Genomic DNA, 18605 nt, shown 5'->3' with positions numbered 1-18605 from the left:
AATGTAGTGAGCCCAAGGGCCATTCCCCATTTCTGGGTCAAGAATCCTGTCCCCTCCAGGCACATATGCAGGGAGTAGCCAAATCCCTCATCGTGCCACCCCCGTGAGCCACGAGGCAGGGCCCTGCACACAGCTCCGGATGGGGGCACCTGACCTCATGTCCACGCCCTTCTGGGGCCCTTCCCTGACCTTGACTGCCAGCCTGGGATCGCACACGTGGCCTCTGTGACCGCCCGGATGCCCTGAGCCCCCCACAGTGCTGCCCAGTGGGGATCCTGGGCCCCCAGGCCAGCCTGCAGGCCCTCACCCTCCCTTCAACGTCTGACCCACTGGTGCCCGCGTGCTCCTCGAGGGCCGTGGTGACCCAACCAGATGCCACCCACGCCCACCAGCTCCCGATGCCCCGCCTACGACCAGCCCAGGGGACCCCACCGGCACTCACGGACCCTGCCCTGCACACACCCCGATGATAAGCCGGCCACCGTTGCCCTCGTCCCCAGCCCACGCCACCCCCGGCCCACCCGCAGCTCAGTTGCACGCAGTTGGCGAGACTCAGCTGGAAACACTTAATGAAATTTATTGAGCAGAAACATTTACTGCAACCACTGGAGAGAAGGGAATGACAACACGGACAGCAATTGATGACGGCCACTAGAGGCCATAGGTCCCGGGCCCCCTCCTCCTGGGCTCCCTGGCCAGGTGCCTCCTCTGCCAGGTCCCCACTGTGGCCCTCCTGCCATGAGCTTCCCTCCTGAGGGCCCCCGCATCTGCCCCCGGCCAGGACGCTGGACTCTGGCAACCTCCACTCCCTTCAGGGACCCCCTCCCGGCCCACCCGCTGGGGCGAGGCCCTGAACTATGGCCGGCACAGGACAGTCACGGGACACTGGAAAACACAGCAGGACACACCCCACCACATCGAAGAAACTGAGTCACAAGGGACAGCAGGGGTGGACGTCAAAGCACAGTCCCGGGGAGCCGCGCACAGCCCCCCGTCCGTCCCTGGTCCAGCTCTTCTCCCGGAGGTCACGGGGTGCGCGTCCCCGCCGCCCTCGTCGTCCGTCCTGCCCGCTGCCTCCTGGGACTGTGCTCCGGGTCTCCGGGGAGGAGCTGCTCGGATAAGGACACGCACATCTCCGCAAGGACAAGCTGCGGTCGGCCTAAATCTACTCCGAGAAAGCAGAGGCTGAGCTCACGACACTGCACGACAGCGAGCAGGGCCTGGGCTGGCACCGAAGCCCACAGCACGTGCCCGGGGCCGAGAGGCGGCCGGCCGGGCAGGCCGGGACGTGCCCCCCGGGGCTGGCGCGCACACAGCGGCTTTGCACAGGAACGGTGGCTGGTGGCTGGGGGTGGGGGGTGGGAGGGCGCCTGTGCTTGACACGTGGGTCGCTACGGGGCCTACGCGGATAAGGGTGGGCTTCCCAGAACAGGGCTCGGCCTGTCCCGGGGACGGTGAATGGGGGGCCCCTCTGGGGAGGCCCAGGCAGCCGGCACCCTTGAGACGGCCTCTGTCCCTCTAAGGTCTCCCGGTCCAGTGCGGGTGGCAGACGTCTTCGGGTGCCCTCACCCAGGCCGCGGCCGGCCGCTCACGGGTGCTTCCAGGCTGGCTGCCCGAGTTGGCAGGGTTTGGGGCTGGGGCCAGGTGCGGTGGTGGCACGGCAGGGGCGCCTCTCCCCTCCCCGTTGGGTGGCAAACATGGTCATCTGGGTCACCAGGAAGGGCCGGGGATGGGCCGGGGATGGTGGTTGGGGCCCCTTGGGGGAGGTGGGAGGCCCGGGGGGCTTGGTTTGGGCTGGGCGGGCCCTGCCCTCAATACTTCCTCCCCCTGCCTCCAGGGCGCTGCTGCCTGAGAGGGGAGGAGAGGAGGCCCCTGGGCCTTCTGAGCCTATTTGCCCGAGGAGGACTCGGGGTGGCTCGTGTCCCCAGCCCCGTCCTCGTTTTCCGACTCCTCTGGGATGGGTTTGAGCCCCTCCAGGGTGGGCTCCTCGGCCTCCTCATCCCCTGCCTGGGCAAGGCTCTCTGGCCCACAGCCAGGACCTCCCGGGCCTGCCCCAGAAGCACTGCCCATCTGGGCTGGGGAGGGGCCCCCGGGGGCCTCAGTGGGTCCTGCCTGACCTAGGCCTTCGAGGCCTTCGAGGCCTGCAGGGGCGGGATCGTGGTCATCCTCTTCCTCGTCGTCCTCCTCCTCCTCTTCCTCTACCACCTCCTCCTCCTCCTCCTCCTCCTCTTCCTCCTCCTCCACCTCCACCTCAACCTCCACCTCCTCCTTCTCCACCTTTTCATCCTCTGCCTTGGCGTTGGCTCTGGCAACAGCCTGGGCATCGGCCGGAGCACCCAACCCGTCCCCCGCCGGGGCTCTCACGCTCCTGGCTAGACTGGCCTCCCATGCCTCAGACTCCCGAACCAGCCCCAGCATCTCCAGGAATGTAGGAGACCTCCCGACCATCCTCAGCTTCCTCAGCGCTTCATCCAGAGGCTCTATGAGGTTGGCTCTGGTGAGCACCTGCCTCAGGCGCACGTGGTCGAGGGAGGCTCTGGGCAGGGCCCCCTTCTCGATGGCTTTCTGCAGCAGGACTTCCAGCCGTAAGACGAAAGCCGAGAGACGCTCGCCTGACTGCTGCTGAGCGGTCAAACACTTGACCCGGATCGTCGCCTGGGACTCGTTGTCTCCAAACACCTGGATCAGTGCCGCCAGGCAGTCCTGCGCTGTCCTGGCAGGGTTCTGCGCCAGGAGCCCGTGCACAAGCTGCAGGGCCGTCCCACGCAAGCCTTCCAGCAGCCTCCTCCTCCTCTCCCTTTCTGAGACCCCCTGCCACACATGCATCATGTCGGTGGTGTGGTCTAGCCAGGCCTCAAAGGATTCCTCCCCTGGGGCTGGCTGGTCCCTCCCGGAAAACACGCCCAGGCGCTGGTACCTCACGGTCTCCACCCAGGGCTGGACCGCCTCACTGACCGAGCGGAGCCAGCACACCCTGCGCAGCCCCAGGCCCAGGGCACCGGCCAAGCTCTCCACCGTCTGCCCCTGTTGCTCCAGGAAGTGAAACACACGACCGAGAAACTCCTCGCCTGAGCAACGGGGCACAAAGACCACAGTCCAGGGGCCCCCAGTGCCCGGGATTTCCCTGGGGACCAAAGCATAGTTGACTTCCCGGTCAAGCTCGACCAGGGCCGCAGTGGCATTATCTTCCTCTCGAAACACTTTGCCCAGCACGGTAAAGTGGCCCATAGGCCACAGGGCGGCCTCCAGGGACTCCTGAAATTCGGCTTCGTCACAGTCCTCAGGGATGCCCAGGATGAGCAGGCCCCTGCGAGCGCTGACGCCCATCCACCTGCACCAGTCCTGCAGCATCGTCACCGCCATCGCCTGCAATTTCGGCCTGCGCGGGGCTGCTGCTAGGGGCAGGAAACGGTTCCCAGCGCAGACCAGGGTGGCCCTGGGAGGGGAGTGAATTGGGGCGGGAGCCTAGGACTCGGGGAGAACGGCCCAGGTCTCCAGAGCCTGTGAATGCGAACCGGGCGAGAGCGAGGTTAATGCCCAGCCCCCACCCGCACCCCCAGCCGCCCCTCCTCCCCCGGTGGTGCCTCTGCCGCCCAGCCCCGCCTCCGTCCGCCCCCCACCGGTCCCCGCGGGCCGCAGCCCCCTCCTCACGCCGCCCCTCGCCCCCCGCCCGCCGCCCCCACGGGCTGCCGCAGTCCTGCCTGCCGGGGCGGACCGAGGGCGGCGGAGGCTCCCGGGGCCCAGCGCCCCCTCCCCTCCCCGGGGCCGGTACCTTCGCCTGGGGCGGGGTCCCTCCTGGTCCAGGTCGCAGCGGGCAGGGCTCGGGGCTGCGCGGAGCGGCGGCGGGGTCGGGCGCCCCTCGATCCCCCGCTCTCCGTCGCTCCCTCTGCCTGTGTCGGCGCGGCACGTGGGCCAGTGCGCCGGCGCCTGCTCGCCACGGCTCTCTGCAGTGCGGACGCGGGGCGGGGGCGCGGCGGCTGTGGAGCGCGGACCCTCCGCGTCGCCCCGGAGACCGCCGGGCCATTGGCGCGCGCGGGTCACGCGGCCGGGCTGCCGCCGCCGCCCCGGGCGCCCCAGGGCCGCGGGTGACGTCACCTACTCCCCTCCCTCCCCGCCCCCCCTCCGGGTCCTGCCACAGGTGGGACCCCCCCTCACCCCGGAGTCGGAGGGAGTCTGTACCCACGAGTCCCCGCGCCTTTGGCTCTCCCCATGTGGTTCCCCCTCCTTCGGCCCCCGCCTTCGTCCCAGAGCCAGCGCGGTCTCCCGCCCCTACTGCATGTGCCCTGGGGGGGGGGAGCCCACCAGCCAGGGTGTGGGTGTGGGGTGTGCCCGCCAGTGCTGAGTTCCGGACAGGGGCAGGGGGTTGGGGTGGCTCTGGGGCTTCTTCACCTGCTCTCCCCCTCCCCGCCCCCACCTAGGACTGGTTCTGTGGCTAGCCTGGGCCAGGGGAGGCAAGGAGCACCTGGTCCAGGTGTAGATGCCACGTGTGTTCACCCCGCTCCCCCAGAGTCGGACGTGTCGGCGCTGCCCATCTGGCTCCAGGGGACCACAGGCCTCGGCCGCCATGGGTACACCACGGGCCAACGGGCTTTGCTTTGCTGCCCCAGCACCCAGGTTTGCCCGGGCCTTTTCCATTCTGCAGCTCCAAATCCCAAGTTCCAAGACCAGGGCTTCTGCTGCTTAGAGCCTAGCCCCTTGGGCTGGTATCTTACTGTGTGTCCTTGGGCAAGTCCTTAAGTCCTTGCTCCTTCTCAGAGATGGGATTTGGGTCTCTGCCTGCGTGTGTGTGTGAATGGAGAGGCAGTCCGCTGGGAGTGGGGTGCTCAATTTGTCCCCTGCCCCCTGTGCCCCGGCTGGCCTGATGGGCTCTGGGATGTTTTTCTCTTGGCCCAGAGGGCAGCATGGGTGTCGTAACCTTCCCGGAGACCTCCGCGTGTCTGGCCCGAGTCGGCCTTCCATAGGTCCTTCCCCTTTGCTCTGCTGCCTGAGCTACACGCTGCAACCGGGCTCGAAACAGAGCTCCAGTCCCTGCGAGTTTCACCACCCTGCACCTGGCCCGTCACGGGAGTCCAGGGTCTTCTGAACAACATCTCCACCAGTCCAGCTTCCCACGGCGGGTCACACCTCTGGGTGTTGTTCCCTAGCCCCCTTCTCTTTCCTTGCCCGGCATCCTCTTTGGCAGCTTGCTTTCCTCACTCAAGCTTCACTGGTCAAGGTTTCCCCGCCAGGCGCCCAGCTTGCTCCTGCTCCTGGCTGAATCACGGCCCCAGACTATTTGTCTACAACCCTACGGACGGGCATTCGGGCTGTTCCTAGTATTTGGCTGCTACAGACACTGCTGCCGCCAGCACCTCACGTGCCTGTCAGCAGGACAGGCTCTGGGGTGTACACCAAGAAGTGGCTCTGCTGTGACCTGGGCTGTGCCAGGTGCTGCTAATCTGTTACCGCCTGTGTTCCCTCCCACCAGCAGTGTGGGAGGGGTCCTGTGTGCCCCACAGCCTGAGCAGCCTTTGGTCTTGTCCAGCCCTGACCACTTGCCCCTCCCATGGGGAGAAACACTACCTCATCACTGTGTGCCTTGCGTGTTCCTGATAGATAGTGAGGCTGGCCATCATCTCCCAAGTCTGTCACCCGGTTCCCGGCTCCTCTTCTGTGAATCTCCTCTGCTCCTTTCCTCCTCATCCCAGAGAGGTGTGCTCGGCCTGTGTCTAGGAGGAAGTGCCTAGGGTCAAGGTCGAAGGCATTCTCATCGTGTACACTCAGCCATTGCCCAGAAGCAGGTCACATTGGAGGTGGCCTCATAGTCCGACTTTGGCTTGCCTGCATGGTTGTGAATGTTGTCAGAATTAAAATGGCATCACTTGTGTTAAAAGAGAGAGAGAGAGAGAGCGCAAGCGCACAAGAGCGCGTGCGGCCTGACAAATAGAGCTGGGGAAGGCCATGAAGGGAGGATTTTCATGCACAAATGCCTGGTTAAAAAAAAAAAAAAAAACCTATCACAAAAGACTCTGCAAAAACTACAATCTTGCACAAAGGCCACTGCAATCTTACAAATACTTCTGCGAGGACATCTGCCCAGCAACCGTCTGTCCAACCTCAGACTGACGCCACCTGTGTTTCTGAGCCTCGTAGCCAGGGACAATTATCTTAAAACGATTATGGGATCCTCCTCACTTTTCCTTTAAAAGCTTTTGTCTTCCTTTACCTCCCTGAGTACGCACACGGAGTTTACCATGGCGCATGTATTCCTCTTGCCGTGCTCTAGTCCCGAAGAAACATCCTTTCCTTTTAGAGAACCTCTCTCTGTTTGTTATTTCAGTTGACGTGGTCTTGCCCCCTAGGCTTTTCCACCTCCTCTGGGCGGTCAGGTCAACACTGGCTAAGGGGAGAAACACGTGTGTCTTCCGTCACAAACCAGCTTCCTAAGTTGGCCTCACGTGTCTAACCGCCCGGTCCCGCCCACACCCCAGGGCCAAGACAGCCCATCCCAATACAGGCAAACTGCTGCTCTTAATGTCCCCTGAGAGCTTTTTGGTCAGTTGAGCCCCTGACATTAGACCTGCCGTGGCTTATACCACACGTTGTCCTCTTCCTTGGTTTGGCCGTGATTTTTCTGGAGTCCTTCCTCAGAGAGGGCACTCCCCTGGGAACATATGAGGGGCCGGTGTCACCAGCTGGCCCAGCTGGCCTGCAGGCCGACTGTCAGCTAATTTCCCCTGTTTTCAGCCTTGTCCCTTCCCACTCTTCTTCCTTCCGTACCTGCTGACTCCAAGTCCAGGGCTCTGCAGGATGCTCATCCCCTCCCACCCCCTACCCTCCCCAGGGCTGGGCTGTGACACCTCAACTGTCTTTCCTTTGTCACTTCTCTGTCCCCACTGTCTCCGCCTCTCCGTACAGTTGACTCTCCTTCCTTCTCTAAACTCTTTCTTTTCTCAGTTTCTGTGGGTACCACCCCCACCCCCTACCTTTGGACTGACTTCCTCCCTCTGGGCCTACCTTTCCATCCTGGGCCCTCCCTCCCTTCCTCCTCTTCCTCCTCCTCCTCCCCCTCCTCCTCCTCCTCCCCCTCCTCCTCCTCCTTGTCCTCCTCCTTGGCTCAAGCTTAGTGTGGTGGAGGTGGGTTCCCAGCCTCAGCCCTGGGACTTTTTGGCACCTGTCACGAATGTTCTGTCTCTGGACGTGACGTCTCCCCCAAGCCCCACAGGTGCGCAGCAAACTGCCCCCTTGGATGCTGGAGCGCTCCGGCCCCCTCGGCAGGCCCGCTGCTTCCCCAGGCTCCCCCGTCTCCCCACAGGGCCACACCTTCCATCTGGCTGCCCAAGCAAAGATGCCAGTGTTCTTTCTCCCCTCTCCTTTTCTCCTCACCCCCAAATCTCACCTGTCATTGGACTCTGTCAGCCCTGGTCTGTGACTGCTGCCCTTCTCCACGCCTCCACGGCCCCTGGCCCCATCTCCCGCTCTCTCGGCCTCCACTCTCTCCCCTCCCTGCTCTACCTCCCCCCCTCCACCCCCCACACTGCAGCCAGGCTGATCTCTCTGCAACACCACCAGACCCTGCTCCTCCCACATGAGACATCCCATCCCCCCCACAGCTTCCTGTCTCCTCAGAGTAAACTCAAAGTCCCCGTCCTGGTCAGCAGGGCCCCCCTGGAGCTGGCTTCTCCTTATGCTCTTCGTGTCATGCCACCTGTCCCCAGCCCCCTCTCACCAGACTCCTGCGGAATTGGCCTTTTCAGCTGGCCCAACGGCACACGTGACTTCTTCCCACCTGCGGCCTTTGCCTTCCCTCCTTCCTCTGTGTGGGACAGCCTGCCCCAAGAACTTCCTGTGGTGGCACCTCCTCCTCCTCCCCTGACCCCGTGTCTCAGCTGAGCAGTCCCCTCCTCCCACAGGCCCCCTCTGCCTGGCCACACAGATCAAAAGGAGACCCCAGAACCCCCTCCATTCACACCCTCACGAGCAGTGCTGACCTGTGTGTCCTCATGCGACAGATGCTGGCTTGGGTCTTTGCTTCTGAGCATCGGGGGCTCCCTTCCCAGCTGGCAAGCCGGCACCCCAGGAGAAGGGGCCTTGCCCGTGTGGCTCAGTCCGTCTGTGCTGCTACAGCAGATTGTATGAGGCTGGGTAATTGGTAAAGAACAGAAATTTATTCCTCACTGTTCTAGAGGCTGGGAAGTCCAAGATCAAGGCACCGGCAGGTTCCGTGTCTGGTGAGGGCCCAGCCTCTGCTTCCAAGATGGTGCCTTGTGGCTGTGCCCCCTGGAGTGGACGAATGCTTGTGTCCTCACATGGCAGAAGGGACCAAAGGGCAAAAGGGGAGGGGGGCTTACCTAGTTCTCTCCAGCCCTTTTACAAGGGACTCATCCCATCCATGAAGGCACAGCCCTCATGGCCTAATCACATCCTAAAGGCCCCACCTCTTAGTACTCTTGCATTGGGCATTAACTTTCAACATAAATCTCGGAGGGGACACGAGCATTCAAACCGTAGCAGCGTGTTTCCCACCCTGGGATCCCCAGTGCCTGGAATGGAGTCTGCCTCCCTGCCCAGTTCCTACGGTGAAGTCCTAACCCGCAGTACCTCGGGACGTCACCTTATTTGGAGATAGACAGAGTCGTGGCAGCTGCACTTAGATCTCGGTGAGGTCATACTGGAGTAGGATGGGCCCCTGATCATCAATATGACTGGCGTCCTTATGAAAAGGGGACATTCGGGCACACAGAGAGACATGCACACAGGGAGAATGCCATGTGAACACTGGAGTGATGCTGCCCTGAGCCAAGTTATGCCTGAGGCCACCAGAAACTGGGAGCAAGGAATGGGACAGATTGTGTCTCAGAGCCTGCAGAAGGAACCAGCCCTGCTCACTCCCTCACCTGGGAAAGGTTCGATTCCCCTACAATTCGGATCTTGAGATGGAGTTCTTGTTAAGTATCAAAGTGTAAATTGTCCTAAGACCTTCAAGTATGTGTATTCATTTTTTAAAAATATAAATTTCAATATACAACTGCCTTACGATCCATCTGTTATATTTCTAATATTTAAAGCAGAATGGAAACAAATGCCCACAGGCACGCTCACAAAGGAAGCTTGCATGGTTTTATCACCATTTCCCACTTCGATCCAAGCCACATGCTTGTGCGAGTGAGAATGGAAAAGAGAGTTTCTGTGTATCCCTGCAGTGCGGGGCTCCACAGTAGTGAAAAGGCATGCATTCCTCACCCTGGCTACCACATGGATGTATCTCACATACATCATGCTGAGGGACATCAGTGATACACAGGGAGTGCTGGTGTGTGATTCCGTATCCGTGAAATGCAAGAGCAGGAAGACAGATCTTTGGTGTGGGAAATTTAGAGGGTTATTCTCTCTGGGAGGTTCAGGTGACTGGGAACGAGCTTGAGTGTATTTTGTGGGAAGTTGTAAATTTTCTGTATCTTAATAGGGGTCTGGGTTAGTTACTGGCTATATGCAATTGTCAACAGTCATCGAACTGTGCACTCCAAATACAGGTGGCTGTTAAAGGAATTGTCTTCTTCGAGGCTGTGTTGCAGAGCACCTGGATTTCATTGTGCTTGCCTGAGGAAATAACCCCCCCATGTCCTCATCTGTCATTTGGAGCTACCTGCTTGTCTCGTGGGGTGGCCATGAGAACCCCCCTGGAGAGTGTATGTCATAAAGGTTTGAAGACGTTTCTGCATTCATGTGCTGTGATAGCATGTTTCTTCCATAGAGCACCTGGTGGATAGATGGGTACCTCGCCCCTATTTAGGCTCCACCTCTCTTAAGAGGCAGGGTGGGTGGTCAGAGTGAGAACTGGTGAATTGCAGGGACAGTGGAATCTCGGAGGCCTGTGTCAGAGAGACTGTGGGCACACCGATCTCCAGGCTGTGGGGCTGTGCTACTGCAAGGCAGTGGGGCCTGCTTTTCTCTGAGGCTTCTTTCTCCTTCCAGCTCTGCTTTCTCAGAATCCAGCCATTTCCTAGGAGAGCAGCCCAAGAGAGGAGGGCGGGCCTGTCTTTCCTACCGGCCACATCAATGCTTGGAGGGACAGCATTCCTGCCCAGTACCACACTGATCGGGCTGACAGACTCTGATTCCTCCCTTTGGAGCTGGGCCCAGGCTGGTCCAATGGTCCCTCGGTGAGCTCTGAAGCCTCTGCCTACTTGTCCGTGGCTCTCCTTCATGGTCCCTCTCTCTCCTGATTGACCCATTTGACCTTGTTCAAATGCCTCCAGGGAGCCTGGGGTGAAGGACTTTCCTGTCCCTCTTGCTTGGGAAGGAAGAACATTAGGGAGCCTTCAGAGCTTTCCCCAAACAAAATGATGGCCCTAATTAATCATCCAAGAAGGAGTTACCCACTGCGTTCGTTATAGTGTGTGCTGAACTCATGACTGCAGGCCAGAGCAGAAATAGACCCTGCTGTGACTGAGTGCACAGTCTAAGGGTAGACCACAAACCATCAGGACATTATCCCCCAAGCAAATGTAGCAGGATAAACTCTGCCTTATCCATCAAGGGAATCCACACCCCCCTCCAGTGTCCTAGTGTCCATTCAGGTGAGAAGCAAAAGTTATTTATTTACTTATTTATTTATTTTTAGTGACAGGGTCTCACTCTGTCACCCAGGCTGGAGTGCAGTGGTGCGATCATAGCTCACTGTAGCCTTAAACTCCTGGGCTCAAGGCATCCTCCCACCTCAGCCTCCCAAGTAGCTGGTACTACAGGTGCATGTCATTCCTGGCTAATTTTTACATTTTTTTGTAGAGACAGGGTCTTGCTATGTTGCCCAGGCTGGTCTCAAATGCCTGGCCTTGAGCAGTCCTCCTTCCTTGGCCTCCCAACATGCTGGGATTACAGTTGTGAGCCATCATGCCCAGCCACAAAATCTTTTTCTATGCATTTCCTTCAACGAACAGATGCTACAGAGATGCAAAGTTTCAACAAGTATTTATTAAATGCTTGTTGCAGATCAGGTGCAGCTCTAGAGTTCAGAGATCTCAGCAGCGAGGGGGGAGGTCCAAAGAGCACAAAGAGTGTAACTCTCGGCTTTTAAACTTCTATATAGCCTGGCTAAGACAATCCTCTTGACAACCATGAATCTTGGTTGTTGGAGCTTGAAACAGAAAAGTGTCTCAACAAAATTCCAGTAGCATTTTTACAGAAATAGAAAAAACAATTCTAAAATACATAGAGAACCACAAAAGACCCCAAATAGCCAAAACAATCTTGAGAGAGAAAAACAAATTTGGAGGCACACCTCCCAATCTCCAACTACATTACACAGCTATAGTAATCAAAACAGTATGGTTCTGGCATAAAAAGAGACACATAGACCAATGGGAAAGAATTGAGAGCCCAGAAGTAAATCCATCCTCAACTAATTTTCTACAAGACTACCAAGAAGAGACAATGGAGAAAGGCTAGACAGTCTCTTCAATAAATGGTGTTGGGAAAACTGGATATCTACATGCAAAAGAATAAAATTGGATCTTTATGTTACATCATAAACTCAAAATGGATTAAAGACTTACATGTAAGTCCTGAAACTATAAAACTAGAAGAAAACATGGGGGGAAAGCTACTTGATATTGGCCTGGGCAATAATTTTTTGATTATTATACCAAAAACTGAGGCAACAAAAGCAAAAATAAACAAATGGGATTATACCAAATTAAAAAGTTCCTGCACAGCAAAGGAAACAATCAGTAAAATGAAAAAGCAGCCTTCCGATTGAGAGAAAATATTTGTGAACCATATCTCGTGAGGGGTTAATATCCAAAATGAGGAGCTCACACAATTCAAAAGCAAAAACAAACAGCAACTAAAAAACAAACAAAATAACCCCCCCAAAATCCAATTAACCCAATTAGAAAATGGGCAAAGGACCTCAATAGACATTTCTCAAAAGAAGACGTACGGATGGCCAATAGGCATATGGAAAGATCAACATCACTAATCATCAGGGAAATGCAATCAAGGCCCCAATGTGATATCACCTCATATCTGCTAGGATAGTTATTATCAAAAAGACAAGAGACAAGTGTTGGCCAGGGTGTGGAAAAAAGGGAACCCTTATACACTGTTGGTGGGAATGTAGATTGGTGTAGCCATTATGGAAAACAGTATGGAGATTCCTAAAGAAAAAAAAATTGAATTACCATATGATAATGATGACTCAGCAATCCCTCTGTTGAATATATACCCAAAGGCAATGAAATTTTATTTTATTCATTGTGATTTAAGACTCTAAATTTAAAAAAATTCTATCACTGTAGTACTCAGTTATTCAAAAATAACAATGATAGTAAAATTTTTGGTAAATAATTATAAACATGAAAAGTAAAATTTTGTTAGAAAAATAAATCTTTAAAATGAGATGGATAGGATTTTTTTTAAATGAATTAATGTATTCATGGACAAGTATGAGGTATGGCAAGTATGAGACAGGGTTTTGCTTTAATTTTCATCCAAGTTATCTTTTTTACCTCAAGAAGCAGATGAAAGTAAAAGAAGATTTAATATTGTATGTCATTTATTTCTTCTAATTCCTTCCACTGTATCTGCCAACAATCACACAATAATCTTTCCTCAAAAATTAATTTCAAGGATCTAGTCACCTGACAACCCAAGTAGGTCCCTTTGCAAAGAATTAGAAACCACCTGACATGCAAAAGAATTTGTTGCCCAGTCATCAGAGCCCTTTGTTTTGCAATTTCTGAGAAATATACCAAAAAGGCTTTGCAAAGACATGGCTATAGATTTTATCTCTTATTCTTCCACTTAGAGGTGCTTTGTTTAACCTGGTTTACTCAGAAAAGGCTGGGCACATTGACTACTAATTTAAACACACTTTTGACAATAACTAGCTTTTGATGCAATGTTCTTACCTTACACATGTCTTAAACATATTTTTGTCGAAACATTAAAGCTGAAGATTTAGCTCATTCAATATATTGCAAATATATACCATAAAACTTTACTGGGAAAAGCATTCATCATTGTCATACCAATGAGCTAAATCAGCCTTAACACACTGACTGGCACACTAGAAAAAAATTTTTTTTCCTTGAGACCATGGTGTTTTATTACAAAAATAGAACAAAAATTTTGAAAACAAAATGACCCTTTCTAATTTAATGAAAAATTTGTATTTTTTTAATTGTTTTCTGTGCATGAGTTTAATGGAACTTGAAAAATAGTTCTCACAGCTCCCAAGGTGAAGAGATGTGTGAGTTACATATGCTTTACGAGGCCCTGGACTCAAAACTAGCGTGTTAAATACAACTCACACGGCACTTAATGTGCTAATTTCTGTCAGAATAGTCTGACTTTATTTTTCAAATTAAATAATTGTGTTAGTATCCATTGGAAAAATATATTTAAAAACCGTATTTCTTTTAACATAGATATTACCAAAAACATTAATATCAAGATTAAAATGTTATATAGGTAATATAATGAATTTCTCCATTTTTAATAAATTGCAAAACAAGGTAATAATGCTGTTTCTCATCTCCTAATTTACGATAAAGCTATGTGATTTGTAACTTAAATGTTATATTATTAAAGAAGGTATTATAATGGAAAGCATGGTATGAATCTTTGCCTGTATTCAACTTTAGTGTTGGTCTTTGCAGAATAAATATTTAAGAACCAGGTAAACCTCAGAAACAAATACCTTAATTTTATTAGATATAATGATCAAACTTTTCCCATGTCATTAATGAAAGAGAAAAGCATATACTGCTCAAAATTAATTGGTGTGATATCTAGCAATTTTTTTCCAATTTAAAAGAGGTAGAAAATATAAAACATTTTATAAGGTGAAATAAGGTCATTATAATTGGAATAAATATTTCATGATTTGATCTGGTAAAAGTAGGTTTTTTTTTCTGTTTTAACTTTTTATTAAAATGCTTAGAATACAGATTGACTTTCTTTTGTAAAGACTGTTTTACTCTTCCTGAAATAGGACATATGTACTCTGATAAAACAGAATGGAAAGTCTCAACTCATGGGAGTTCCCATACAAGGCTCTGATCCTGTGTTTGGAGCTAAGCTCCTCAGAGCAGCTTCTTTCAGCTATCTTAAGAATGGTGTTCTGTGGGACAAGAAATAGACTGATGCTAATTGACTTTTCAATCCTCTCTTTCTCCAGTGGAATAAACCACTTTCACAAGAGCTGCCCTATGTAGAACCCATAGTTTTCCAGCTTGCAACAAAGTGATTAGGGAAAATGTCTCTGAACAGAGAAGTCTGAGTAACCTTTAACCAGGGGAAATAAAAAGGTATACAAGTTAACTACCTAGTTCATTCATGGTTAGCTAGATTTGTTCACTTAAGGCTTTAACACCTTTCCAAACCAATAATTTTGTCTTAATCCAGCCATGCTTGCTAATAAATGAAATGCATGCATTGAGCCCCTGCACTCAGGACCTGGCAGTGAAAAAGTATGCTTTCCCAACAGGCCAGTGCCGAAGACTGAGAAATCCAACTAAAGAATGACACTCTCACCCCAGTAATGTTATCCACAGTTTCCCCACCTTACATTAAAAAGGAATCCACTGAATTTAGTTCAATCCTCCACAAATAAGCATCATTACAATTTTCAATTTTGAGGAAACTACCTCTAATCTTTTATTAAAGGAAAAGGGAATAAAGATACCCTCTCATGTTAAGACCATCTCCTATCTTCTCATCTTTTACTACAAGGGTATCATGAAAATCCAATTTCACACATGGCACTAAGAAAATGGAACGCTATAAAAATAATCTTCATCACCCTAGTGGGGATGCTGATGCTTTCACACTGGGTGTTCTCTGACAATAAATGATGCTGCCTCCAAAGGAACAGTTCTACAGGCAGTTTTTGAGTTAATGTTTTTCCTAACTTATTTCTAAAATGGAGAAAGGCAATTTTATACCACCCCCCGCAAAAAAAATCTGGAAAAGCTACAGATGTTAACTTTTACTTTAAACACCAATGAATGAAACAGGTGACTGAGAAGGAGAAAAGATTTAAGAAAAAGAGTTCATGAACAGCCAAATCAAGACTAAATTCTGCAAGTGGAAATTTTAAAGCCCACCGAGTAAATCTTTCCTAAATTCAAACAGTTGCAACTATAACCCATTGTAAGTCCTCAACTCACAGAATTAAGAGCCCTTAAGCTGTTAACTTTGTCCTTTGTCCTCCTATTCAGAAAAATTTCCCCCTAGAGTCTGTGCAAAAGTAACTGAGACACATCTGCAGTATGTGACAACATGAGAGACGGTCTCAACTCTTTCATGAGTTGGAAGTCACTTTTTATAATTCAAAATGAAAAAAGAAGGTGCTATAGAGAAATGAAATTTCACAACAGTATAAAAGCAAAGACTGGCTGAAATTTATAACTTTATAAGTAAAAATAATAATAACTCCCTCTGTAATTAACCCCTCCACAGTGAACAATCTACTACGCATTCTGTGAGGAGCGTACCACAGTGGAAACCTGCAACTGCAAGGCCAGGGTTCTGCCCCTTTTCTAGTTCTCTGTGCACAAGGTGATGCCACCTACTAGGCAGTCGTAGAGATAGGTGAGCTCAGGGGAACTTCTCTCCCCAACTTGCTAACTCAGCAGGAGTTAAGTTCACCCGCCCGAGCCATGGCCTCCAATGTGTATCTGTCCATAAATTTATGAAGTATCTAAATACCACTCATTAGTTAAAAAAAAAAAAAAAGAATAGAAAACTCTGGACCAAGTAAATTGTGAACTCAAAAATTAAGAGGGATACCAATTACATTAACAACACTTTCTTTAAAAAATAGAATCACTTTCTTCAATTTGAAATCAACCACAGTGGCGAGACGTGTTTTTCTTTTCAGGTGCCCCGTGATGGCACACAGTTTTACCCGGCAAATTCTGCCAGTTTCCAAGTCCCGGGATCCTGACCTGCACCAGCATATGGGGCAGCGTTACCTCCCAACAGTGTGGAGAAGAACACATGTCACCACTGGGCGATGAGAGAGTTGACAAAGACTTTTGGCTTCTCAACGCCAGACTCGGTTGGAGAGCTTTCCTTGTTGTATCAGAAAAGTTCATGAGGAAGCTGTGAATAGCATCAGTCCAGAGAAGTAAAGCTCTTTTATTTTCACTGTCCAAACATCAGTCAATGTACTGGGAGAGCCAGCGGAAACCCTCGCCGTAGCCTTGCCCCTTGAGCACACTGCACATGAACACTTCCATGGGGCGGGCATTCAGCTCCTTCAGGGTCACAGTCCCCTTTCCTGTGGTCTGTCCATAAAGCCTAAATATCTCACGGAGTTTTTCTTCACTGATTGCATCTGTTCTGTCAATTTTGTTACCCAAGATAAGGATTGGCACATTGGATGTTGTTTCATCAGTCATTAAAGCATTAAGCTCAACTTTGGATTCCATGAGGCGAGAATGATCAGCACAGTCCACCAGAAAGACAATCCCATTAATTGCTGGGAGATAATTTTTCCAAACCCGTCGTGCTTGCTCATGCCCACAAGATCAAAAGTTATAAAAGTCATTCCAGCAATTGTCCACTCTTCTGATGTCGGATGCAGTGTTGGAACGTGTTGGCCCAATCTGTCATCTTTGAGCATGTGAAGAAGAGTGGTTTTTCCCGCATTGTCCAAACCCAAGAATACAAGTTTTCCAGATTTCTTGTAGAGTCCTAGGAACTGGAGCACACTGCTGAAGCCATTGTAGATGCACTCGAAGAGGAAAGACATTATTAATGCTTACTACAACCCGGGGGGCTCCTCCAACAGCGGCGGGCAGCTAAGACCCTCCCTCATGGCACACAGACCAGCAGCACCCAGGACCCTAAAAGTAGATTTTAATTACCTTATTGTATAATATGAAGTACATCCTTCCTGAAAAAAAAAAAATGTAAACCTTTTAATCTGTGGGTTTTAGCCACTGTATCTAGATTATTTGGAAGGACCAGAGAATATTCCAGATAAACTGAAAACAATGAGTATCCTAATCAAATTTAATCGTTTGTGCCTTTTCCCCTTAGCTATTGGCATGTCCTAGCCATGAGCATCAAGAATAACTAGGAAAATTCAGTATATGAAAAAAGACAGGGGTCTCTGTCTCAAGAGAAATAAATTATTTAATAACATTGTGGGATAGCAGATGCCAAATCATTTCCACTGCTCCGTTCTACAATATATCTGAATTCATACCTCAACACAGGCTAAAATGCTGGCGGTTTAGAACCGTGCTTCACTCCCAGTAGAAATACAATTTGTGTAAGACGAAAAGTCAAGCTCTAAACCAGTGTCTAGTGATTTCATAATTACTGAAGGGGTCTCCCCTAAACCAATGATTCCAGTTGTCCCTTCGTTTGCCAGCCCTGCTGAGTTTTAAATCCTGGGACGATGCACTTGAGTACATCAGGATGAGTAGTTCAGGCTGAGTAAGGGGTATGCTTTTCTTTTGGAAGGCGGGAAACTGTACTTGTGGACGGGGCTGTGGGATGGAGAGTTTGCATGAAGAAGCCACCAGATATCAAGCAGATGGAGAATAGGAAGTCGTGTCCTGAACGCGAAACTCCAGGGAATTAAAACTAGCCCTGCCCACCTAACCCTTGGAACGTCTTTGCACACGCCCGAGACACATGAACCAGATTTATAAAGATTAACGGCTTAGACTATGGTGGTAGCGATGGAAATGGAGAAAAGCGAATTTGAAAGGTATTTGGAGGGTGGAATCAAGGGAACTTTTTGTATTGGATTGGATGGGGATTGGGAGTGTTGAGGGAGATGGTTGGTGTAACTCATAATTGTCCTTCACCTTCGCCTGGCTAAATCGTATGGGTCCTTAAAACAGAGCTGTGGTCCATGCGGGTGGTCCCGAGACCCAGAGCCGAGTGAGGCTCCGTGGGAGTGAGGTCTGAGCAACCCGAGCATCGCCCCAGTAGGAGGTTCCCTCTCCGCCTCACCTCTCCTGCGGCCGTGGATTGGCGGTCAGCTACCCTTCTCAGTAGCTTGCCCCGTCCTGGTGAGTCGCCCCGCTGCTTTGCCACTGCCGAACTCCCCGGGGGCGGAATCTGTGCCTGTCCCGGCTCCCCGCGCCTACCTGGCGCACGGGAGGCGCCCGACCCACAGCCCGGGCGGGAGGCAATCTACCGGATCCTGGCTCCATCCCCGCCGTCCGCGGGAACTCCACCTGCCTTTGCGGGTGGCCACGCGGCGGGGGAACGCCAGCGCCCACCGTCCCCCCTCTCCGCCCTGCCACACGTGGCTGCAGGCAGCGCCGAGTGTAGTCTGCGGGAACCCTCGTCTTCAAAGTCCCCGCCCCCGCGCGCGTGGGGGGCAGCAGCAGCGTGGGCCGGCCTGTGTCTGGGCTGCGGACTACGAGTCCCAGGATCCTCTGGGAGGGCTCGTGCACCCCCGTGTGCCTTCGGGGGCTAGCGGGCGAACAGTGCTTTCTGAGGGTGCACCAGGCAGAGCCGCTGCCGCTGGTCCTAGAGGAGCCCGAGAGGCGGCGGCGGCGGCGGCGGCGGCGGCCGCGGTACCTTTCGCTGTGGCCGTGTCACGGTGCGCATGCGCTATGCTGGGCGCGGGGGGAGGGGGTCCCCTGATCTGT

General features: G+C 52.3%; 1 protein-coding gene and 1 pseudogene across 1 annotated transcript; both read right to left on the bottom strand.

Annotated features, from left to right (window-relative positions):
- Positions 1 to 1887: 1887 nt before the first annotated feature.
- LOC138378819 (paraneoplastic antigen-like protein 6B) lies at positions 1888 to 3363 on the bottom strand. Its single transcript, XM_069464158.1, has one exon. It carries the CDS (start codon positions 3361 to 3363, stop codon positions 1888 to 1890), a length of 1476 nt encoding a protein of 491 aa, XP_069320259.1.
- A 12714-nt stretch (positions 3364 to 16077) lies between these two features.
- On the bottom strand, positions 16078 to 16741 carry LOC138378472 (small COPII coat GTPase SAR1A pseudogene; annotated as a pseudogene).
- Between the last annotated feature and the right edge of the window lie 1864 nt (positions 16742 to 18605).

Source organism: Eulemur rufifrons, chromosome 30 (genome assembly GCF_041146395.1).
Source record: "Eulemur rufifrons isolate Redbay chromosome 30, OSU_ERuf_1, whole genome shotgun sequence".
Taxonomy (NCBI): Eukaryota; Metazoa; Chordata; class Mammalia; order Primates; family Lemuridae; genus Eulemur; species Eulemur rufifrons.
Note: the sequence above shows the minus strand (reverse complement) of the source record. Positions and strands in the feature narration are given on the sequence as shown.